The 26,207-nt window shown below is 41.2% G+C and overlaps 2 protein-coding genes across 7 annotated transcripts in view; one reads left to right on the top strand and one right to left on the bottom strand.

Moving 5' to 3' along the window:
• Nucleotides 1-26,207, top strand: part of CCDC146 (coiled-coil domain containing 146) — a 4,019,163-nt gene that overhangs the window by 1,134,097 nt on the left and 2,858,859 nt on the right. The gene's annotated exons all lie outside the window — the stretch shown is intronic.
• LOC122815746 (fibrinogen beta chain-like) overlaps nt 1-26,207 on the bottom strand; it is a 674,021-nt gene that overhangs the window by 110,424 nt on the left and 537,390 nt on the right. For all 6 annotated transcript variants that reach the window (XM_044088499.1, XM_044088501.1, XM_044088503.1 and 3 more), the window contains one exon: nt 25,803-25,871. In XM_044088499.1, the coding sequence (XP_043944434.1) occupies nt 25,803-25,871 (69 nt within the window). The remainder of the gene's footprint in view (nt 1-25,802; nt 25,872-26,207) is intronic.

Here is a 26,207-nt window from a genome sequence, read left to right as displayed (position 1 = left end):
GGAGGATGACACTGTAGGGATGCTGCAGTGGTTACTCATGTTGGTTAATAGCAAGTCCAAGATGTTGGTTAATAGCAAGTCCAGGATATTATCACCTCTTGTAGGGGTGTCAACCTGCTGGTCCAAGGCATTTGCATTGACAAAATCAAGGAATCTCTGGGCATTTGTGTTTTGGCATGAGTAGTTCTTCCAGTCTGTGGTTGGATAGTTGAAGTTGCCCAGGATCAGGGTAAAGGGTTGAATCCTGATCGATTTGAAGAGGTCCATATAGGTGAAGTGGGCATCTTGAGTCAAAGTTGGGGGCCTCTAGCTAGCTATGATTTGAATAGGAGTCTTGTCAATGGTTAACTGGATTTGGAGTGTCTCCTGTGTATCATACTGTTTGATCAGCCTGGAGGTGTGTATGTCTTTAATATATATTTATTGAAACTCCACTTCCTTTTGCTTTGCTGCCCATGGTTTGGGGTCTGAATCTATGATAGGAAGAGTTACCTGGTATGCTCTCTGCAGCTTTGAATCAGGTTTCTGTGACTGAACAAATGTCAGCATCTTCTAGGGTTAAGAATGCTTGCAATGAGTGCAGTTTCATGTTTAGACTCGTTTAGCAGCATGACCTTTAATTTGCGTTTTGATCAAATTTTCATGTTGGTAGTTTTGACTTCATGGCATTGCCTAAAAAAGGCACTATGGGGAGGCAAGAGCCTTTGCCAGAAGCCTGAAACCCAAGGGTGACAGATGCAGGGCATCTCTGGCAAAGCATCATGGTCTGTCGATCATATCTTCCCAGGTTGTCAGGTACTGGATCCTCTTGGAATGACACCAGAAACTAAGCCAATTGTTAAAGTCCAGATGTCCAGATTTTCTGTTTGTATTGAGGCATCATTTTGGGTGATGGTAGAATGCTGCTTAAGGCTAGGGACATATATTTAGCAAGCTCGATCATGTCTCTCTTTATATTGTCCAAGAAGGTACTTCTCAAGTCATTCACACCAACTTGGACTATGATAGAGTCATAACAGCATCTATTATTGAGAGACTTGGGTGCATGTGTGATATGGTGGATTGTGGCACCTGACAAACAACTGACCGTGACTTTCTCCTTATCCAGCCTTGTGAGGGACACAGCTGAGTGTCTCACAATGGAGTAGCCTATGGCCAATATGTTGGGTTTATGGTTAGGGCTTAGTGGCTGTCAGACACAGGTGTGTGGAGTATGTGTGGTGTAGTGGGCTGTGGAGTTCACATGTGTTTTTGCCTCTGAGGTCTCTTTTGTTTGGATTTGTTTTTTTGAGGACCTCCACATATGTGGGTGTGTATTGTATAGGTATGGGTGGTATTTGAGGTGTGGTGTTTGTACTGACAACCTTCACAATGCCAGATATACTGGCCTGTGAGGGAGAGAGCATAGACTTTAGGTTCTTGATGTAATTGCATCTCTCACAAATTGTGTTCATAGGTGGTAGTAGTAGAGGGCTGTCCGTGTACATGAGGCAGTTGCTACACTGTCTCAGGATGCCCATATGATCCAGACTAGCAGGAGAAACTGTAGGAAAGTGTCCATCCATATTTGTCAGAAGGGAGAGAGGCCAAACAGAGCTAAGGGGGTAAAGGGTGGAAGGTCTAAGATGAGTACTACTAGGTGATCACACAAGTGTAGCTGGAATACCTTGCAATGGGGTAAAAACAGTGCGGCTGCAGTGTGCCTTGCACAAACAAGCCCAAACCACCTCAAACGTTGGGTTTAAATGCCACGAAAAATAGAAGATGCTAGTAACACAGAAATCTAGCCAATCCTGCTAGCCCCTACTCTCTTTACCAATCAGCTTGTGCCAGACAAGATTCAGGCAGCTCAGCTGTTCTCACTAGAGAGAAGATAGGCCCCTAACAACACAAGATGGCTGCCAAAAACAGTAATGAAATGCAGTTAAGTGGCAATGAATTGCAGTAAATAGCAATGAAATATAGTTAAACAATAATGAAATGCATTTAATCAGTAAATTGCTTTAACAGTACAAATATGATAAATGTGCTATAAGGCACAGATAAAAAAATAGGCAAGTGCAAATGCAATAAAATAAGTGAAAATAAATGAAAAAGTACTTAGATTGGACATGGAGCCTTATGAATTTTGTAAAATATCCCAGAGATTTGTGTGTTAACAGAAGTTGGGTATAATTTAGTTGGTGGGGTAATTCTTGCCAAGTCAGAGTTTTTTGTGCAAAATAGTGATGTGTTCTGTGACTTGTATTAGATGCAAATCTAGCTACCTTGTTGTAACAGTGTTCTAGTTTAGACTTTAGGATGGCCTGAAGTTTAATCAAGATGAACAAACTACGTAATAGAGAGGGGAGTAGGTATGTAGTGTCAAGATTGGTGGATGCAGTAAGGAATTTTTGGCTCGTAATAGCATTTCTGGGTTTTTTTTTTTTGTGATTTTTTTTTATATTGCTGTGTATTTGAAGGTCGTATTTAAATTTTTCATCTATTGTATCTCCCAACAGTTTTGTATGGGGCACTGCTTTAATTGGAGTAATGTTTAGAGATGAGATTTTAGAGTTATATTTCTCATGGATAAACGATTTAGGGAAAATCAAGAGTTTGGTTTTCTTTGGATTAAGGCAAGGGTGGTTACAGATCGAGTTTTCAACAGAGGTAAAAGCATATTTTGTAATCTTTTTAGGTTTTCTAGATTGTCTGAGAAGCAGATCAGGATGGAATAATTTCCATACTGTTGTGAGGGCATTTGTTTTATAGATGTATGAAGATTGTTTATAAAGATATTAAATAGAAGAGGACCAAGGGTAGAACCTTATGAGGCACCTGCACTGATAAGGGGAAAGGGTAGATTTCAATTTGACTGACTAGTAGTGTTCTGACAAGTAATTACTAGACCACTGAAGAAGAGGTTGTGAAATACCGATTATGGACAGTTGTAGTAGGAGATTTTTTATGATACACAGTGTTATAAGTTTTTGATGAATTAGGAATAAGGAAGACACTGGTTTACGAGTTTACCTCTATCCCTGACTTTATTTTTGTTATCTGTAAACTTTAACAGGTTAAGAGGGCACTTGTGTTATGGGAAGGTTTAAAACCATATCGATACTGGCTACTAATTGTTCCTTTAAGAGATGTAGTTGTTAGGATACCCTTTTCCAATATTTTTATTTTGGGTGGGGGGGGGGATGTGATGAGAATGAGTCTGAAATTGGATATCTCAATAAAGAGACACCTTTGTGGAGAGAAATGATATGGCATTTTTCCCAAAAGATAGGAATATAGGATTCCTGTACTGACCTGTTTGTAAGGATGGATACTGGATATACAATGGCAATAGCAGCAGTTTGGATGTATTCTGCAGGAAGGTTATCCACAGAGGGTGACCAGGGTTTAAGTTTGGATAATAACTTTTTATGAAGTTTATAGCAACTGGTTTTAGTGTAAGGATGGGGGTATTAGTGGATAGAGTATACATGGGTCAGAAGAGTCAGGAATGCATTCATTGTGAAGGCAGATATGCTGTCAATGAAGTATGAGTTTAACTTGATGGCTGTTTCTAAGAGGGAGTTATTGGGACAAGGGTTAAGGACATTATTAGTTTCTGGGTATAAAATTTGTTTAATAGATAACCAGAATTTTTTGGTGTTATACATATGTGTATATAATATATATATATATATATATATATATATATATATATATATATACATATAGAGTTGCTTTGTAAGTTGGAATACTATTATTTCTTTTAAGGTTGACTTGCTAAGGTTATGAAGCTCTGTAGAATGCTGCAGGTTTTGTGAGTTTTAGGTTTCTGTCATTCTTTCAATGCCTTGTCTGTATTTTGCATAAGACTTCAACTCGGATTGGTAAGCCAAGGGGTGGAATTGGATTTTCTTTTTCTATGTAGTGATGCAAATATGTTTGGGATGCTTAAACAGTTGAATGGAACCTTGCTACTGTCTCATCATGTATGTTAATGCTATTTGTATGACGAATATGCCAGTTAAAAAGCCTGAGATGTTCACTGGTGTGGAGTCAGGATTCTTCTTAATCAGCCCTGTTGCTGTTAATTGTATACCTTTACTCTTGTATATTATTTGATATATTTCTAGCATATGTAGTACCCTGCTGAGTACGCAAGTGTGTCTTCTTAAAAATAAGAACAGAATAAGAGATACATTTTCCTTCAGGGACCACATGGATACCATCTGTGCCACATGTTCTCAAATTTGCCTCAAAGAGCTGCAATTTATCAACAAACTCAGCATCTTCTTCTCTGGCTTGCTTTTCTGTTGTTGAATTTCTTCTTAATATGGTTTTGTTCAGAAAATGTGTTTTGTATTGTTTGGGTATAACACCTGGAATAATAAAAATCAATTCCATGTAGAGGTTTCATTATTTATTTCTTGTATACCCTCCACAGTTTCACACTGGCTGTTATTAACATTGTTAGCACCTGCAAATACAGTTGCACTTTTGATACATTTATATTTGCTTAGTTTTATGGTCATTACTGCTTTAATGCCAATAACTGTAGCCCCTTAACTCAGGAAATTTCCTTATTATGCTAATTCAGCATGCAAAAGTAAGTATCTACTGCTGTTGTCTCACCATTGTTGTTAGTTATGCCTAATTCCCCATCTGTTCTTATTTGCAACTTGATTACTCCCTACCATACTGAGATAAGCAACCTGACATATGGTTACATGGTTTAATTATTTCATTCTACTCAGGTTATGTGACCTTGGAGGGAGAATAATGTTGTAGAGGTATGGCGGTCAGTCCTTCAAATATGGTGTGGTGGTGGTGGGGGGCTTGTGTCCAAAAACATTGCTTTTTATTGCACCTTATATGTAGTTGTTTCATTATTTATTTCTTATATACCCTCCTCGGTTTCACCCTGGCTGTTAAGATTGTTAGCACCAGCATGTACAGTTGCACTTTTAATGAGACTGTCACTGTATATTTCTTGGCTATTGTGTGGAATGAAGTACTACAGGAAAATAGTGGCATAGGCAGAAACAACAGAGTTTCTTTAATGTGAAATGTCAAAACTTTTGCCATACATAGTGTTGTTTTCTTATTACCCATGTTATTAGGCTTGTGATTCAGTTGCCTCTAAGTCAGCATTTCAAAGATCTGTACTTATTTTATAGTTGACATCTAGGGCTGCATTACACTGTGGGTCAACATGTCAGTCTCACTTCTGTATGCTTTGTTAAGGTGGGCACCAGTTACTATAATGAATCTGCATGTTTTAATTTCTTTGATCAAAAATTCTGGATAAAGACAAAAAATAATTGGGGGGAGGGGGGTAAAGCCCAAAATCAAAGGCAATTTTAAGTATAACTCTAATTCACTAAAAAAGGCTAACATACTAACCAGTTTTGCGTGAGTGATACAAGTGAACCCATAAAAAATATTTTGTATACACCAGGATTCCAGGTCTCCCTCTTGATAGCATTTAACCTTCTTTATCAGTGTTTTCCAAACAAGTGAGTATAATCATAAGCTACAAAGGATGATTAATAAAAGGAAGAAGGGTAAATTATCAGCAAGAAAGATGAACTCTGACCTTCAGCAGTATAGTGGTTTGTAAAAACAAGAGAATTAAGGTAAGCGATGGAGGTGATAGAAATAAAATATAAGGCGCAGAAAAGGACAGAGCAAGAAGCAAGTTGAGAAGGTAGAAATTAGTTAACTAAGTTGTCCGAAAGAAAACAGTCAAAATGTCAGTCAGAACAGTGAAGGACCATCAACAATTATGTAGTAATTTGTCAGGCAGAAAGTGCAAAGAAAAGCAGCATGCATGGGGAAGAGACAGTAGCCTTTCGTTTGACACTCATGTTGCTAAAGTAGTTAGGAAAACCTTCTATATCGCCCACCTGATCATGAAGGGATTCACATCTAGATCAAGGGAGGTCATCATCCCCCTGTACTCATCACTCATTAGACCTATGATTGAGTACAATGCCCCGTTCGGAATGTATCTGATCAGACACCTGCTGCAGCTTGAAAGGCCCCAAAAGTTCCTCACCAAAAGGATAAAGGGTCTCAAAAATATGTCTTATGCTGCCCGACTGAAAGAACTCCAGCTCTATTCAGTCTCATACCGCTTGCTCAGAGGTGACCTGTGCCTGACATATAAGGCCATGTCAAACCCAGATTTGATGAATATGCTTCACCTCAAAAATCTAGATCCCTCAGAACCACAAGGCGGGAGACTTAAACCTTGACACGGTTATAAATAGAACGTGCTGGAGGGACAGATTCATCACCCAGAGACTCCCTATGCTGTGGAACAAAATCCCGGTACATGTGAGGCAGAGCACCTCGCTGGCCTTGTTCAAGAGGAATCTTGACCAATGGATGGGAGATCACAGATATACCCCAGGGATTACTTCAGTGTCACTGCTTGACAGAGGCACAGCAAAATGATAGGCATAGTTTTTATTCAAACTAAAGGGGTGGTGAAAGCCACATAACTATGGGCTAGGCTTATAAATGCCCTTGGGCAGATAGCCTAGTATGAACCTATGAACCTATAATAGAGAGTATCTTGGCTGTATTCCCAAAAGGATAGGCATGTTTTGTAAATAAAAAAAATAATGAGCAAGTTTAATTATGTGTCATGGGAACAGAAGTGTACATGCTTCCTTGTATTAAAGTTTAATTGTGTATTTATTTTTGTATAATTTTAGCCCACAATGTTAAGTTGTCATTCTCGCCTTCATCTCGGCCTATACTATAGCTCGAGAGCTATTTTTACCAGCTCGAGGCAGCCCTATAATCCACAATACCATGCAGTAACTCCACAGATCTTGTTTGCCGCTTCGCTGCGAGGTTGTCTTTTTTTACCGGCTATGGTCAGTAGAGAGATTTATTCTATTAAACTAAATTTTCAGGTAGTTTTTCCAGTTACTTACCCTTGTTTAGGTCCCTACTAATTGTCTTATTCATACAACCCTTTCATAGCCCTTCTTCCCTTCTTTAGTAAATTTTTATCTTTGGGCCTACGGGCTTTACCTTAGTTTTCCCCACCCCTTACAGTGTATGTGTGTGTGGGTTTAGTCAGTTCCCTTAACTTTTCTAATTTTAAGTTGAGTGTGTGTGTGGACTGACTGTGTTTACTGTGGTTAGGACTATGTCCAAAGACACTAAGGTCTCGGGATTCAAGAAGTGTGACTCGTGCTGTCAGAAAATGTCTCTGACAGACGGTCACACTTCTTGTGTCTATTGCTTGGGGCCTTTACACCTGCAGGACTCTTGTTCCATCTGTCACAGGTTTAGTTCAAGAGTCCTGCAGGAGAGGCGTAATAAGCTCATCCTAAGGGGCTTGTTAAAGCCCGATGACTCCCCGTCCAAGTCTGGCTGTGGGAAGTCTTCAAAAACCGCCAAACCCTCGGCTCCAGCTTCTGAGTCGAGGACTGGCATTATCGAGATGGCTCCGACATCGGTTCCATCTGTATCCGAGGTGGGCAAAGTGGTATCCACTCCGAAACCAGCATCGGAGCTGACCCCAGCATGCAAGCGCTCTAGATCCCCCTCGCTAGATTCCGTCCGATCGGCTCCGAGATCCCCTCTCCTATCGGAGCGGAGTCATAGGACTCACTCATCTAGGTCATCCAGGCTCTCTGACCACGACATCGAGAGGGTGGTCAGTAGGCTCATAAAATCTCAGGCACTAGTCCAAATGCTCCAGAGCCCATCTCACCAGACTGTGGCTCCTTCGGTACCGCTATCGATTCCTCCTCCGACTCACCTCTCGAGTTCAGAGCTGGAGTTTGTCGGAACCGTAACCTTGCCCACGTCGGAGCCAATACTCCAACCTTCAGCTCCGGTGTCGTTGGCTCCGACCTCTTCATTGGTTCCATCCGTGGAGAGGTCCGGGCGCCGGGACTCCATTGTCGGCTCCGAGGGGGCGAGTGGCATCAGACCCTTGTCCAACCCCACTCTCCCTCTCGGAGCTTCGGCTCTAGTTAGTTCGGCCCTGACATCATTCTCGGAGCCTTCTCTGTCGGTGCCGGGGGTGGTTCCGGTCTCTTCGGAGCTGGGACTACCTTTGGTACCTGATAGGGGAGCCTTCGAGGTGATGAGGAGCGTGCTGGACCCAGTGTCCACTCCAAGGTTAAGTTCTGCAGCTCCTCCCTCTACAGTGCCTGTTACAGTCTCTGGCCATCCTCCTACATCTGACAGCAGAGATCCAAAGCATAGGGTACCCACCTTGGGTGTCTCCTCCTCTTTTGAGGGCTCCCCTGAAGTTTCAGGGGAACCCCCTAGGAAAAGAAAGTGCAAGAGAAAGCACCTAGCCTCCCCTGAGTCTGTCACATCGGACACCGACTTGGATGAGTCGGAGGGTTCCCCCAGATCCCCCTCTGAGGATGTCTCTTTTTCAGACATCCTAGAGATCCTAAAACAGAGGGGAAATTGGTCCACTCTCAAATCTTCCGAGGACGAGTCGGTTTACCTTGACGCTTTTGGATCTCGCCCTTACACCTCCTGGGTGTCTCCCCCTTTCGACCCACTAATGGAGGTAGTAGCTAGAAAGGCATGGGCAGCTCCTGATTCAATGGAACCTACCCCTAGGAGGCCTTCTAAATTTATTTCTGCACCAGAGGACAAATCCTTTCTCACCAAAGGCGTTTCAGTTGATGCTATGGTGGTAGCAGCAGCCACTAAGAAGGAATTGGCTGATCCTTCTGTACCTGTTCATCCTCCTAACAAAGAGTCCAGGACCATGGACAGGTACGGCAAGTGGACATTTGCTTCAGCGACCTTTACTATGTGATCGCTGAACTATTTATGTCATTTCACCCGCCTTCAGAGAGACCTGCTCAAAGAGATGGGTGAAACGGTACCGGGTCCTTCTGCTGTGGGGTATCAGGACAAGATAAACTCCCAGCTGGCCAACCTGAACTCCATTGTTAACTCCTCCATGCAGCTTATCTCTTACGCAGCCGATGGAGCGAGTAGGGCCGCTGGCACAGGAGTTGCGTTGAGATGTCATGCTTGGATGCGACTCTGTAACTTTGCCGATCCCTTCAAGGCGTCCTTCACCAACACCCCCTTGATGGTTCAGAATTGTTTGGACCTCAGGTGAAGAATACCCTCACCAGATGCGAGCAAGATGGTAAGACTCTCTTTGCCGTGGGAGTCCATTTTTCCACACCTTCTAAACCTTATCCTAAGGGACAGAGGGGTGGAAAGATGCAGTTCCGCAAACCACAGGGAGTCGCGCCTGCCGCACGTGGTGAATTTCCCCCTAGAGGCAGAGGGGGGGAATAATAACAGACACCGCCCCAGGGGCAGAGGGGGTCCACAGAACCAGGGTTCCAGGGAATCTTTCCCTGACCAACCCTTTCAGCATCCCTGAGAAGCTGCCCGACTGTCCGCCTTTGGAGGCAGTTGGGGGAAGGTTATCTCTGTACCCGGAAGCCTGGCAATCCCTCTCCCAAGACACATGGGTACAGAAGATCATATCCGAGGGTTACAAAATTCCCTTCACTTCCCCTCTGGTACAACCGCCAAGACCCCTACCAGATGTACCACCCGCACAAAGGGGTCACGCTCAGCTAGAAATAAAAAAGCTGTTAGAAAAAAGAGTCATCCAGGCAGTCCCAGCAGATCAGCTAGGATCCGGAATCTACTCCACATTCTTTTTGGTACCAAAAAAGACTGGAGACTGGAGACCCATTTTGGACCTCAGCAGATTGAACAACTCTGTACAAAAGACAAAATTTCGGATGGTAACACTGCAGTCCATTCTACCCTTTTTGGGCAGAGACAACTGGATGTGCTCCTTAGACCTCCGGGACGCGTACTATCATATAAAGAAACACAGGTGCTCCAGGAGGTTTCTCCGCTTCCGGCTGGGAGCCAGTCATTATCAATTCAGAACCCTGCCCTTTGGTCTCACCACAGCCCCCCGGCTGTTCACCAAATGCTTGGCAGTGGTCATGGCTCACCTGAGACAAAAAGGATTCCAGGTGTTTCCATATCTAGACGACTGGCTCATTTCCGCTACCACCAAGCAGAATCTTATAATGGCCAGGGATTACACTATTCAACTTTGCAACAGTCTAGGTATTTCTATAAATTTTGCAAAGCCCTCCTTGTTGCCTTGTCAATGTATAAACTTTATAGGCACCGTATTAAACACCACAGAAATGTCTGCAACATTACCACCTCAGAGAGTGACAGACATAAGGCGGAATGTTCAATCCCTGTTTCAGCCCAACAGAGTTCAAGTCATGCTGGTACTGAAAGCGTTAGGCCTCATGGCAGCGGCAATTCTTCTACTCCCATTAGCCCGCTTCCACATGAGGCTCCTTCAGTCTATGCTGTTTTCTCAGTGGTCCTTTCAACAGCTACCGATGACTCACAACATTTTGATAACCCCATCTTGCAAGAATCACCTCTCCTGGTGGATGGTTTCCTCTTAGCTTTTTCAGGGCAGACCCTTTGTTCTCCCTCCCCCAGTTGCCACGGTACAACGGATGCCTTCCTGATTGGGTGGGGGGGCATTATCAGGGTAGGACGGTTCAGGGCACATGGCAACAATCAAAACGCCACCTGCACATAAATGTCCTGGAGATGAGGGCGGTGCTTTTAACGTTGCAAGCCCTTCAGAGCTCTCTTCCCACAGGGACTATAGCAATTCAAATGGGCAATATGTCTGTGGTGTGGTACATAAACAAGCAGGGCGGAACAAAGTCCTACCCCCTATGTCGAGAAGCACTCAGACTTTGGCAATGGGCGATTTCCTCTCAACGGTTTCTGATAGCAATGCACATCCCCAGGAAGTCCAACGTCATAGCGGACAGATTGAGCAGAACTATCCTCATGCCTCACGAGTGGTCTCTAAACCAAGCGGTAGCAGACAGAATATTTCAGAAGTGGGGCCAGCCTTGCTGCGATCTTTTCGCAACTCCTCAAAACAGCAAGTGCCTCAACTTCTTCACACTCTTTCCTCTACCAGGCCATCCCCCCAGAGACGCTCTTGTTCACGATTGGCCCTGGGGTCTTCTATATGCCTTTCCTCCCTTCCCATTGATCCCGCAATTGTTTCAGAAAGCAACCGCATTGAGATCCAAAATGATCCTCATTGCCCCGTTTTGGCCTCGACAAGTATGGTTTCCGTTCCTGCACAGTTACCTACTGGAACAGCCTTGGCATCTGGAACCCCTTCCGGATCTGTTGACCCAACTCACGGGCAAGCTGCATCAGTCTCTTCATTCCCTCAACCTCACAGCTTGGTTGCTCCACTTCCAGCCATAGCCAGGCTTCCCCTTATTTCTCCTCCTGTTCGTGATATCATTCTGGCTTCCCACAAGTCCAATACTAGGAAGACGTATGCGAGTAAATGGAAGCGTTTTTCACATTGGGCACAAACTAGGTCCCTAGATCCTTTCCATGCACCCATTCATAAGGTTCTAATCTAGACTTTCTGGCCGAACTTTTTCATTCAGGGTCATCGTCGGCCACTATCAGGGTACAATTAGCGGCCATTGCTAATTTTCATGTTGGGCTCTTAGAAGCAAATATTATGTCCCACAAACTCTGTAAAGCCTTCCTCAAGGGCATCTTTTTGCTTAGACCTCCAGTTAAAGATCCACCTCCACAATGGGATTTGAATTTAGTTCTAACCTCATTGATCCTGCCTCATTTTGAACCTGCAGCTTCTTGCTCCCTCAAGCTTCTTTCTTGGAAAACTCTGTTTTTAGTAGTCATAACATCTGCCAGGAGGGTATCGGAACTTCAAGCCTTGTCTGTCCGTCCCCCTTATTTGGTCTTTCACAAAGACAGGGTAACTCTCAGAACAAACCCTTCCTTCCTACCGAAAGTGTCCTCGGAAACAAATCTAAACCACTCCATTGACTTGCCTGTCTTCTTCCCAGACTATGCCAACAGGGCTGAACAAAAATTACATTCATTAGATGTTCATCGCCAATTACGGTATTATCTAGACAGGACAAAACAACTCAGAAAGTCAGACCTGCTCTTTCTCTCTTATGCTGCAGGAAAGAAAGGGCTTCCGGTATCGAAGGTTACTCTTTCCAGATGGTTGACATTTATTATTACCTTTGTCTATGAGTTGAGACACAGGCAACTTCGGTCTAGGCCTAAGGCTCATTCAACCAGGGCACTATCAACATCAACGGCATTTCAAGCAAGGTTACCACTAGATGCCATATGTGCAGCAGCTACATGGGCTTCCAAACATACCTTTATTGCCCATTACAAACTTGATATAGCCTCCAGAAATAGAGCTGACTTTGGTTCCACTGTACTCAGGAGTCTGTTCCATTGAGCCACCCAGGACTAAGATGCTAGGGACGCTGTCCCATCCAGCAAGAATGAAGGCGAGAATGACAACTTAACATTAAGAAGTTATGTTCTTACCATAACGTTCCATGTTAGTTGTCTTCTTCTCGCCTTCTTTCTTGCGTCCCTCCCTCCTGCCCCCTAGCCTGGATAGACTTGAGGTCTCTGAGTCCTTCCTTTTCTGGAGATATAACATGTTACGGTTTCCCCGTATACTTAATGTTACTAGCAGGGAGCCCGTACTTGCAAATGAGGATTATGATATTATGATATTATATTTATACTATGTCTTAGCTTCCAAACGAGATCTGGGGAGTTAGCGCATGGTATTGTGGGTTATAGGGCTGCCTCGAGCTGGTAAAAATAGCTCTCGAGCTATTGTATAGGCCGAGTCGGAGCCGAGGATCGGCTCCGAATCCATCCAGCAAGAAAGAAGGCGAGAAGAAGGCAACTAACATGGAACGTTATGGTAAGAACATAACTTCTTATTATGCACTGCCCATGTCCATCAAGTCATTTCCCCATTTGGCCCATTTGTTTCTCCCTACTCGTGGCATCAGCAAAGTCCAGAAGAGAGGGGCAAGAGCTGGAGACATCTAACCATCATCCTGCAGGAAGTTAGGAGATGTTTGATGCTCTTAATAGCCCGGTCCATGTCATTCAGAAGCCACAATGCAATGCTGGCTATGCTGAGCTGTTGTGAATGTATGATTCTACTGGATTAGTGTTGATAGATCAATGCACTTATTCAGTTCAAGTCACTCTTTCATAGGCAGATGACTGAAACTGTATTTTAAGGTGTAAAATGCAGCTTCATCAAACTTAGATTTGCACAAAAAACAGCCTCAGGCACTAATCAAATTTGGGTCATCTTGAGTATAGTCAGGGCTCCATTGGTACCTCTTAACTTCTTTGCTTAATAATTCTGTACAAAGCCAAACATAAGGGGGTACAAAGGCCCAGATTTTCTGAACAATAAGAAGTGTGAAACTCAATACCCATTTTAAATGTTGGGACCTGTTAGAGCTAGTCCGGAAACATGGACACCGAACGGCCAAAAAAGTCCAAGAAAGCCATTTCTTGGGATATTCTCTTTTCTCTGAGGTATGGTGATCTCAGAGTTGATATATAAAACTTCTGGGATTTGCTCCCACATTGGGGACATGCAGGGGGGCTTGCCTGCAAAAAAAAGAAGATTAAAGGAGAAGAATGTTCTTGGAGATTAGCTGTTCTCCTGGATTTTTATCTTTTTTTTTTTTTGGCTTGTCATAACTCTGCATTTCAAGTGCCAACAGGGAACCGTGAAACCCTAATGTCTGATGTTACTGACTGACTGTTATTGCTCAGTGATTTACCAGAAAAATCAAAACTTTTTTGAGATAAATGTATGTATATACATTTATGTATTTACATTTGTTTACCAGGGCAGAGCAATGATCACAAATAAGAAACTGCATCCTAATACCAGGTTTCATGAATAGTAACAGAAAATTATACCACAACATGGCACTGACATAAAATACATGGCTATAAAAAACTGATCATATGCACAGATACAAACATATTATACGTGAATACAGGAAATTGCATTTACATGGAGGCTAACATATTTGTTGCACTCAAACAAATGTTTCAAAAGCAAAATGTATTTACACAATAAGAAGCAAAAAAAACAAAGAAAAGAAAATAGAAAAGAGAGAAGAAAGAAGATAGGAAATCAGCAATCCCTAAATTGAGTATGTGAGGGATTAGATTATGTGGAGTTGTGTTAAAACAGATATTAAGATCTCCTCCAAATGAATCAGGAATGTTCTGTAAAATTAGAGGTAGTTCAGAGATATGGCTCCAAAACTCTGTGACATGGAGTTGGCTGAGGGTGTCATCCCCACATGCCAATCTGCATCAGTCAGCAAGTGACAGTAACTCTGTTATATAAAATGCAGTGACACAGCTTTGCTATGGCAACTGCACGCTCCTTTTTGAATATTCCTTACTTGTATTTCATGCTGCTTTAGGTCTCTTTTGATAATGTTAGTGTGGAAACTGGTATTAAACTGATTCATCTATTGTCTTTTTCAGAAAACATTTTCTGTTTATATTTGATAATTTTTCAACTAAATTTATTTATAAAGTGGAGATCAGTGCCAAATGTAGAAATTGCAACAAATAAAAGCCAAATGCAATCAAATATGCAAAAACATTTCTTCTACTGTTCTATGTAAACATTTACATTTAGACTTATATGTACCATTTGTATGCAAACGCACTGTAAATGCAACTGCTTATCTCCACAGAATAAACTTCCTGGTTAAGATTTCCTTTTGTTTTTGCTACCTCATAACATTCAATGTGAAGTTGTTCAATCTCGCCGTTCATTTTTAACTGATGGGTTCGGAGCTGGTACAGCCACATGGCAAAGCTTGAGGTCTTCCAGTAGCACAAGGCCAAGTCCCTATCCCATGATGCACTGTGAATTACCTCAGATCTAGTTTGCCACGGTATCTGATTGGAGGTTCCAGTGAAAGCTCGGGCTAGTAAACATTAAACTTTTTTCTATTTCGTAGCTTTATTACATAGCATTAGTAGTTTTTTGACATAGGTAATTAGATAGTTAGCTCTTATAGCTTCCTTGCATTTCCTCTTCCTGTGTGTTTATATACTTACAATTTAAATATCTGGCCTCGTTGTTTTGGCCTAGTTAACTTTCTCATAGCATATTCTATAGTAGTTCTAGTTCTAGTTAGAATTTAATTGCCTTTCAGTGATTTCTATTATTATAAGAGTTTTTGGATACTTTTATCTCAGGCTCGTGTGTGTGTGTGTGTGTGTGTGTGTGTGTGTGTGTGTGTGTGTGTGTGTGTGTGTTTGTGTGTGTGTTTAGAGCCTATTATTTTTTATATTAATATTTTGATCTTGCGTGTGTTTAGAATAGTATCATGGCGGATGATAAGGACAAACATCCCAAGTCTGGTTTTAAAAAATGTCCTGACTGCAACTAAAGAATGCCAGTCACTGATGGGCATGTTACCTGTGTATATTGTTTGGGGGCTGTCCACTTACAAGAATCTTGTGCTAGCTGCCATTCCATTTCATCCAGGATTCTCTTACAGAGAAAAAGGAAATTAATGGACAGAGGTTTGATAAAATACCCTTTTCAAGAGGCATTGAGTGACCAGTATGTTGCAAGCAAATCTTCTAAGTCCTCCAAGTCATCTGTCAAATCTAAGGACTCCAAACATTCAAAAAAATCTAAAAAAACTGACAAGTCTGCGACATCGGCTCCAAAGGTTTTGGAGCTGACTGTCTTTTCTTTTTGGAACTGGCTCAAGCCTTGGAGTCGGTATCCAAAGTGCCTCAGTCACCATTACTCCAGTCGGCACCATCTGTTCATTCATCTAGGTCATCTGTCAGACTTTCAGATTTGGATATGGATCGATTGGTGCAGAAGCTCCTACAGGCACCAGGCCTTGCTAAATTGTTGTCGGCTTCAACCCAAGCGGCGTCTGAGCCGAAGACCACTACTCCTGCTTCGTCTACTCCTCCTCCGAGCCATACCGGTCCTTTAGAGCCAGAAGAATCAGACATGTTGATCGTGGAGCCTTTGGGGTCGAAGCCTGTTCCAGTGTCCTCGGCTCTATCCACTCTGACATCCTCGGTGCCAACCGAGGATTCTAGGGGCCGACACTCTCCAGTCAGATCCGGAGAGGATAGTCGAACCGACTTGTCACTGCCGACTCTCCCTCTCGGGGGCTTCGGCTCGGATTAGCTCAGCTCCTATCGCCAGCTCGGAGCCCACTGCCTCGGTGCGGGAGGGTTTGATGGTTCCCTTGGATCCATTGACTCCTTCCCATCGGAGCAGTGGTGGCTTTGATGCCATGAGGAGAGTTTTGTCTCCCAAGACATCCTTGACTTCAGGCCTTGCTTCCTCATCCCCTAAAGTGCCTGTGTCTGCTTCTGCTTCCATGATCCAGGTTAAGTGTAGAGACCCAGAGCCCCAGGTAGCCCCACAGGGTGGCCCCCTGCTCTTCCATGACCTCTCTAGAAGCCCCCACTGAGGATGCTCCTAGGAAGAGATTGTGCAAGAGGAGACGCTTGGAACTTCCCACAGGAGTCTTTAACATCTGATACTGACTTGGATGAGTCAGAAGGGTCCCCCCGGTCCCCCTCTGAGGATATCGCCTTTGCTGAGATACTTGAGATCCTTAGGCCGAGGGGTGATTGGCAGTCCAAAAACCCTACTGAGGATGAGTCAGTTCTCCAGAAGGCCTTCGTGTCTCAACCCTCCACCTCTTGGGTGTCTCCGCTGTTCGATGAGCTCATGCAGCTGGTTTCTAGAAGGGCGTGGGAGTCACTGGATTCTACGGAGCCTGTCCCTAGGAGGCCTAACAAATTTATATCAGCCCCACTAGACAAAACATTCTTAGCCAAAGGAGTTCCTGTTGATACCATGGTGGTGGCAGTGGCCACCAAAAAGGAAATGTCTGAGACTTCCTCGTCTATCCATCCTCCTAATGGAGAGTCTAGGATTATAGATCGATATGGGAAGTGCATATTCAGTTCAGTGACTTTTGCTCTCCATTCACTGAACTACTTAACCCATTTTACTAGGTTGCAAAGAGACCTCCTTAAGGAGTTGGGAGATACTCTTCAGGGTACAGTAGCTGCAGGAGCCTCTGATAAAGTTGCTGCCCAGCTTTCTACCCTAAATTCTATTGTCAACTCATCCATGCATCTCATATCCTATGCAGCTGATGGAATGAGTAGGGCAGCGGGTACAGGAATCGCTCTTAGCAGACATTCCTGGATGCGCTTGTGTTCCTTCGTGGAGCCCCTCAAGTCATACTTCGTGAACACTCCCTTTGATGGCTCATCGCTTTTTGGGCCTAAAGTGAAGGAAACCTTGACCAGGTGTGAACAGGAGGGAAAGACTCTGTCTGCAGTTGGAGTCCGTTTTTCCACCCCTACCCAACCTTATCCCAAAGATCAAAGTGGAGGTAAAATGTGGTTCCGGAAAGTCCAAGGTGTCTTTTAGAACACACATTGTGAACCCCTCTCCAGGGGCAGAGAAGGGGGGTAATAATGGAAGACTATAAACTATATACAGAAAGTATATACGGCTGTTATATATATATATATATATATATATATATATATATATATATATATATATATATATACACACACATAGGTACATTATATAAGTCTATATATACTACTATTTTACTACCGTCCTTCAAATATTTGCACCATAAAGTTATTGGTTTGTAGATGCAATATAAGGAACTAATCCTATTTTACCACTGGTATGTTTCCTTAAATTTGTAGTATCCTGTATTCCGTTTTTTTTTGAACAATTGAATAATTGAAATGGTAATGGCCAGCCAATGAAATTTCTACTGTTAAGATATAAAAGAAGTGAAGAAAATGTTATTTGTGATTCTGATGATGTCTCTGGAGGGAGATGAATGCGCTTAATCCGACTAGTTTTTTTAATTTTTATGTTGTATAAGTCACACCATTAAAGTCTTTGAGCACTGAACTTTTGAATTGGTTCATTTATGAAATCAAGGAACAACTAGAGGGAAGACAGCCTTCATTGTACTGGAGCTACACTATTTTTATTCATTAATAATGGAAGACACCAACCTCGCGGCAGAGGGGGTCCGCAACACCAGGGTGACAGAGATCACTTCTCTGGGCAACACTACCAGTGCTCCTGAAAAGAGGCCTGACTGTCCTGCTCTGGAGGCAGTCGGGGGTCACTTATCTTTGTACTCAGACGCGTGGCTAAAAATAACAAAAGACAGCTGGGTACAAAGTATCATTTCCAGAGGATACTTCATACCATTCAGCACACCCCCACTGTCCATAAGGAGAATCCCGGACGTTCCACCCAGTTGCAGGGAACAGGCAATTATAGAGGTCTGAAAGTTGCTAGAAAAAAAGAGTCATCCAGTCCCAACAGACCAAACAGGATCCGGAACTTACTCAAGATTCTTTTTGGTTCCAAAGAAAACAAGGAGCTAGAGACCCATTTTGGACCTCAGCAGACTCAACCAGTATGTAAAGAAACAGATGTTCCGGATGGTCACGCTTCAGTCTATACTTCCTTTTGTAGGGACAGACAATTGGATGTGCTCAATAGATCTCAAGGATGCGTAGTACCACATAAAGATGGCCAGGCCTTCCAGAGATCACCTGCATTTCCGTCTGGGAGCCAGTCATTATCAGTTTCGAGCCCTGCCCTTTGGTCTAACTACAGCCCCCATAGTGTTCACCAAATGCATGTCAGTGGTCACGGCTCACCTGAAGTGTCTAGGATTCCAGGTGTTTCCATACCTAGACTATTGGCTCCTTACCGCCACCACCAGGCATCAACTGATTCAGGCAAGGGAGTACACTCTGTCACTCTGCAATCATCTAGGCATTACAGTCAACTCAGAAAAGTCTGCCTTGTTGCCATCGCAGCATATCGTTTTTATCGAGGCAGAGCTAGACTCCTCAACCACCACTCTAAGGCTACCAATGGAAAGAGTCATTCTTCTTCATCAGCATGTCAGCACATTGATAGCAAAAGACACAGCACCAGCTTCAGAAGTTCTGAAAGTATTGGGTATGATGGCAGCAGCAATCCTAGCCATACCATTAGCAAGAATGCATATGTGGATTCTTCAATGGCTGGTGTTCACTCAATGATCTTACCAGGAACTACCCATGGACCACACAATATTGATTACAAGCTCTTGCAAGAAAGACCTCCAGTGGTGGTTGACGTCTCTTCATGTCAACATAAGACGCCCCTTTGTTCTACCCCCTCCAGTAGCCATTGTGACCACATACGCTTCCCTGATAGGGTAGGGGGGGCATTTTCAGGGAAAGACTGTCCAAGGCACATGGACCAATCAGGAGTCACATTTGCATATCAATGTCCTGGAGATGTGAGCAGTACTTTTGGCATTGCAGTACTTCCAGGACTCTCTTCCTCTAGGAATGATTGCGATTCAGACAGACAATATGTCTGGTATTTGAACAAACAAGGGGGAATCAGATCTTACCCCCTTTGCCAAGAAGCCCTCAGAGTTTGGCAGTGGGCTGTTTCCTCCCAGCGCTTTCTGTTGGCAATGCACATCCCGGGGAAATCCAACGTGATAGCAGACAAACTAAGCAGGGCGATCTTGTTGCCACATGAGTGGTCCCTCAAGAACCAGCCTTGCTGCAACCTGTTTGCCATTCACATCAACAAAAAATGCAGAAGCTACTTTGCCCTGATTTCCCCCTCTGGGAGAAGCCCCGAGGGACGCACTCATACATGATTGGCCCCCGGGTCTCTTCTATGCATTTCCACCAATACCATTCATACCCAAGGTTCTACAGAAAGCAAAATCCCTGGGAAGGACCATCATTCTTATAGCCCCTCATTGGCCTCAGCAGATTTGGTTCCCATTCCTTCAACCTCATCTCTTGGAGGATCCCTGGATTCTGGACCCAGTTCCAGACCTCCTGACACACCCGTAAGGGGGCCTTCATCCCTCTCTGTAGTCACTAAAGCTGACAGCTTGGCTGCTGCAGTTCCCCTCATAGCCAGGCTTCATAACTTTTCCAATGAGACAAAAGAGATCCTTTTGTCTTCTCATAAGCTCTCCACTAGAAAATTATATCTTCGTAAGTGGAAGAGATTTTCCATATGGGCCTCTAAAAATAATATTGATCCTTACCAAGCCCCCATGACATCCATACTAGAATTCTTGACTATGATCTTTAACAAAGGAGCAGAAGCAGAAACAGTTCGGGTTCAGTTGGCTGCTATTTCTAATTTTCATCTTGGGGTTGACTGTTTAAATATCATGTCCCACAAGTTATCCAAAGCTTTTCTCAAGGGGACATTTCATATGAGACCAGCTGTGAAAACTCCCTATTCTCCACGGAATTTAAATTTTATGCTTTCATGTATAATTCTCCCTCCGTCTGAACCAGCATCATCTTGTGACCTCAAATATTTGTTGTGGAAAACCATTTTCCTGGTAGCTATTACTTCTTCCCACAGAGTGTCAGAGCTTCAGGCTTTATCTATCAACCCTCCTTATTTGATTTTTCATGCTGACAGAGTATCACTTAGGACAAATCCTTCATTTTTGCCCAAAGTTTGTTTAGAAACCAATATTAACTAAGTTATTGAGTTACCAGTTTTCTTCCCTAATCATTCCAACAAGTTAGAATATATGTTGCACCAACTTGATGTTCACAGACAGCTCAGATTTTATTTGGATAGAACAAAAGATTTCAAGAAACCAGACCAGCTTTTTGTTTCATTCTCTGAATCCAGGAAAGGTAGACCAGTGGCTAAAACAACTCTGTCTAAATGGCTATCTGATTGTATCACCTCTAAATATTGGATATTTTTATTGTATCACCTGGAAATATTGGATTTTTTTTAAATTTTGTTAAACTTGTAGGGGAGTCTAAAGCATATGCTTTACCCCCATTTCATTAATGATTGGAGGGACACTTAGGAGAGGGGAAGAGGAAGGAAAGAGTTAACTGTAAGTAAAACAAAAACTTTTGTTTTTACAGTAATATTTGTATAGTGCATGATATCTGCATGTTGTAAAGTTTTCTCAGTTATTTTCAAGTGTAATGGGGATAATAAAGTAAACAGGTGCCCCTGTTTTTTTCCCTTCTTTACTCCTTCTCCTTGTTCAGTCTTAAAAAATGTAGACATTGCAATGTAAAAAAGAAAAAAGAAGAAAAGCCTATTCAAAAAGTATAATACAAGAAAAAGTGATGTTCTTTTTCTCATTCTTGCATAGAGGAATGACTGGATTAAGGCTCTTAGCTTTATTTAGTAACAAGGTTTAAGAGAAAGCAAATAAATAAAAAAGAACATTGAATGTAATAATGCTCTCCTCTAGCAAATAAATAAATAGATACTGGTAGAAGCAACTCTGTATCTGGTTCTCATGTCTCCTTTGATACAATATGATAAAGAGCAATACAAACAGAATACTTCTTTCTTTTAATGGCTTTCTTTCAGTGGCTAGGAGATAATGTTTTCTGAAAGCAACCAAGTGTTTTCTTATTCTGTGAGAGGAAAAACGATAAGACAAAACCAAACAGCTCTTACTAGCAGCACAGACTGCACCATGTGTCTTAGAATGGATTACCTTCCATTTAGGCTAACCTAAGTATGTGAGTGTAGCTGTTAGTTTGGGGCAATTGTTCCTATTAGGAAGGTAAAACTACAGTATTTAAAGATGTACATAGTTTTGTCTGTTAATATTAAGTTAATAGGTTTTTGGGGTGAATTTGTTCTTTGTTTGAGGGCTTTCAATAAGACAAAGGGTTTGTAAAATGTGACGTATGCTCAAAATGATATGACAACTGTATAAAAGATCAGCATGCCAAAGATTAGTGTATGCATATAAAACAAACAACTGGAACTAGATACTTAACAAAAAAGGTGTTACAAATAAAAGATGGGAATAATAACTTTTAACCATAATGACCCTTTCAATATTGTCTTTAAATGTTAAATGGTCTCACTGATATATAGAAAAAAAAGTAGTGAACTATAGTAAAAAAAAAGACACTGGCATGCATTTATATTCCACCTAAAACTGCTATAATGGAGCTTAAGAAAGTTCTGGTAGAAATAATCAGTTTTCATTACATATAGAGGGGGATTAAAAAAGTTCTGGTGGAAATAATCAGTTTTCATTACATATAGATGGGGACTAGAAATTGATGTGCAGCAGGGAATATGTGTTTGGGGGGCACAGAAGGGAAAGTGTAGCAAAGAAGGGTAGATTTTTAAAGAAATTTATGAAGATATTTGGCATGGAAGATGTGAATTCAGTAGTAGGGTTCAGAGTAAATTTAACATACTATTCCCCAAGATGCAAAAACTGGGCTTGGCTAGACAGAACTTACATTTCACAGGGACATCTGCATTTCATTGAAAGTGTTGATATACATCCAAAAATTATTTCAGATCACATGCCAATAATAACTAAAATAAAAACACAGGGTAAGGAAATAAAAATGAGACACTGGCACCGTCCCACCTATTTGTTGAAAACAGAGGAATTTAAGCAATGGATAGTGGAAATTATTTAGGAGTTATTAAGCAAGACAAACATTTCTTCTGAAAATATAGCTAGTGAGTGGGATAAAATTAAAATGGAGTTTAAAAATTGGGTGGACATAAAAGAAAAATAAATACGGTTAAGAAGCAACAAGAATTATTTAGAGGGGCAGTATTGCAGAATAGAGGGAATCTCACAGAACAAGAAGAGAAACAATTGCAGAATGCTAAGCACAAAATAAAGGATTACCTTGATAATATACATGAGTTTAGAAAGACTGTTGTTAAGCAACTGTTTTTTGATAGCAATGCCAGAGCACAAAATCTTTTAGAGCAGCAACTCGTGCAACAGAAAGGGTTGTTGCAAGCTTAGGGAGCCTGTAACAAAGAAAATAAGATATCCTGTAGAGGTACTAGAAATATTTCAGAAATTTTATGAAAGTCTGTATAAAGCAGAGAAATATGGAGATCATGAAACGGTACAAATGGAAATGTTTATGGAAAAATTAAATATACCATGTTTAGAGGTAGATGAAGTTCAATTACTAATAGTTATGAGAGGAGGAGATGAGATCAAAATGGTGATGTATAACCAATCAACATTAAAGTCCCCAGGAACAGATATTATTCCTGTAGAAGTCTGGAAGCTAAAATGGAAAAAAAAACTGGTAAAGATCTGAAAGGTTTTGTTTAACAGTATTTTAATAGGAGGAGAAGCACCAACTTCCTGGAAGAAAGTGGTGGTGGCTATAATACCTAAAGAGGGTAAAGACCTATCAGATGCAGCTTCATATAGGTCCATTTCAATCCTAAACTATAATTATAAAATGTTTGTCTATAATGGCTAAAAGAATGTCAAAGGTGATGCCAAAGTTGATAGACATGGATCAGAGTGGTTTTGCGGAGGGGAGATAAACATTTGACAACATTAACAGAACACTGATGATTCAGAGGGAAGTTGAATATAAGAAAATACCATTGTTGTTTCTGGGTCTTGGTAGAATAAGCTGAAGTTTATGAGCCGGGCAATGGAAGCATTTGCATTCCCTGATATAATTATAAGGTTGATTAGGAGGATATATGATGGATTGGGAGTGAAAATAAGTGGGTGGGTTCCTCTCTGATAATTTTTGTTTCAGCAGAGGAATCAGGCAGGGGTGTCCTCTTTCCCCTTTGTTATTTGCACTTTATTTAGAACAATTGGCAAAGGAAATAAAAGACTCTGAAAGTGAAGGATATAATTGGTATGGTAGTCAAGAAAAGTTGGCTGTTTTTTCATGTTTTATTATTTTATACCTGATAAAACAAGAAAAAAACATTTCAGTGTTGTTGAACATTTTGAAGCAGTTTCAAATCTTTTTGGTTACAAAATTAATGACGCTAAAACAAAGGCAGTAGCTGTAAATTATGTATCCACACACAAATTGGTTCAGCAATATCCATATTTATGGGGACATGATAAAATGAAGTATGTAGAAGTAGGGATTAAAAAGCATTCTGGTGTGTTAGGTCAGACATATTTTTATCAACCAGAGGTGAAGTTGTGAATAGCAATTAATAAAGGGAAGGGAAGACGGCAAGAGTCAAGTGAGATAAGCTAATTTTTTTCCAATTGAACATGGTGGTTGGGATTGCCAGATTTGAAGAGGTATTTCCAAGCTACACAGTTAAGTCTCCTATACATAGCACAAACAGAAACCTATAATTCAACATGGGAAGGGATGATGATGAAACAAGGGGTGATGCTCAAGAAACAAAGAGAGAGTGGGATTTTAGATGCAGATCCTTAGGGAGAGTAACAATAACCATGTATAATATTATATTCATAAAGTAGCAGAAAGTATTGAGAAAGGAGTCTCTGCTGATAGGGATGACTGCAATTAAGTACACAGACAATAGGCAAAGGGGGCTGGAATTTATCTGGAGAAAGCTTGTGAAAGAACCAAGGGACTGGAAGCAAATAATTTACGAGGGAAAGGTAATAGAATGGGAAGAAGCTAAGAATTTATTTGGACTGCAGGATAGAGATTGCTTTCCATAGTAAGGATTGATATCAGAGTATAGGCAAAGGGGATCTTAAACAAAAGACCGGCACTAATGGTGTTTTTTTTTAGTAGAATCTAGAACAGAAGCTGCTGTTAAAAAAGGAATCATTAGTAGACCATTCAAAATATTGCATGATAACTATAAGAATGAATCAGTGGAGGTTTGAAAGTATTGGGAAAAGAGATTGAATAAGAAAGTCACAAATAAACAATTGGGGATATATGCACGTCTCCCAAATATGCCACAAAGTCTGGAAGATTTAGGATCTTTGCTTGGAAGTGTTTATATAGGTATTTTTATAACCCAAGCAGACTCCAAAGAATTTTTCCTCAGGTAGGCAGCAAATGTTGGAGGTACAATGGGAAAGAAAGAGGTAACTGGGAGCATATTTTCTGGGAGTGTAATGAGTTGGCAGAATTTAAAGATTCCTTGCAGACTGCTCTGTCAGAGATACTGGGTGAGCAAATTGGTGTAACTAAGGAAATTATTTTTTTAGCTATGATACAGAATATGAATTGCCTTGGTATAGTAAGCCCTTCCTGAGTCTAATTATGGTGGCTGCCAAAAAAACAATTACTAAAGAAAATGGAAATCAAAATCTAAACCAGCTTTAGTAGAAGTAGTGAATATAGTAAAAGATGTAAAACAACTGGAATTGAGATATTTAGAAAAGGGTTGGATCAAATTACTTAGGAAAATGGGAAATGTTGGATCAATACATGTAGAGGAGGAACAAGGTTTAAAAGAAGGCAGAATATGAATGAGCTATGTAATGTCTGACTGACAATGACTGGATAGATTATAAGTGATGTATAATGTTTGCAATTCAATATGGTTTGTGATGTATAATGTTTTCAACTAAGATTATGTCAATCTGGTTTGTTTTCATTTATATAAAGGAATGATTGCCTATGTCATATGTGATAATTTAATAAAGATGTTTCTTGTGTAAAAAAAAAGAATTTGTGTAATGTGATGGTTTTTACTTCCTTTTGAATCATGTGAGGCTGATATAGAAAAAAAGTGAATTTGCGTGACCGCCATAAAATTCCAGTGAAAAGTAACACTTAATTTAAGAACCCATTATCACTTTGAACATACCACACATCTGAAGTTGTGTTACAATTGCTTTTGTGAGCCATTCATGTCAGTAATGAGAAAAATCATATTAAAACAAATTTGTTATTAAAGACTCAAAATTAGGCATCCTTAAACTTAGGAAAATACCTATCTAAAATACACTGAATATAATTTTATCACAAAGTCAAATATTTTAATATTTTTTTTCTTAACTAGGTTTTCAAAAATATATAACTGCATATCATAAATGAACTCAGAAAATTCTTACCTGTTTGAACTACTTCCTTTGGTCTAGTGTAGTCTTTTGTGAAATGTGTTGGTAGATTTGTAGCAACCCCTAAAATAAAAGTTCAGGGCAACTTGTTAGGAAACACTTTTAAAACTGATTATACAATAATTCACAGTGGTTTTATCCTTTTAGTAGATCTACTTCATAGTTGGACATCACATCAAGTTTCATGGCTTGGTTGCTGCGGGTGGACTAAGAGTTATATTATTTAGCATATCTGATTTTTTGATATTATTGATCTGTTCCCTTGTTTCTCCATCTCTGTGTCTGTCTTTCCAGTAAGTTGTCATGTATGGATATTACTACTTGGAATCCCTAATGTACTAACAAAATGCTGAACTGGCTGCATACTAGTCCTAGAGGAAAAACTACACCTTAAGACAT

The sequence above is a fragment of the Protopterus annectens genome, chromosome 11.part0 (genome assembly GCF_019279795.1).
Source record: "Protopterus annectens isolate FY-2018-M chromosome 11.part0, PAN1.0, whole genome shotgun sequence".
Lineage (NCBI taxonomy): Eukaryota > Metazoa > Chordata > Ceratodontiformes > Protopteridae > Protopterus > Protopterus annectens.
Note: the sequence above shows the minus strand (reverse complement) of the source record. Positions and strands in the feature narration are given on the sequence as shown.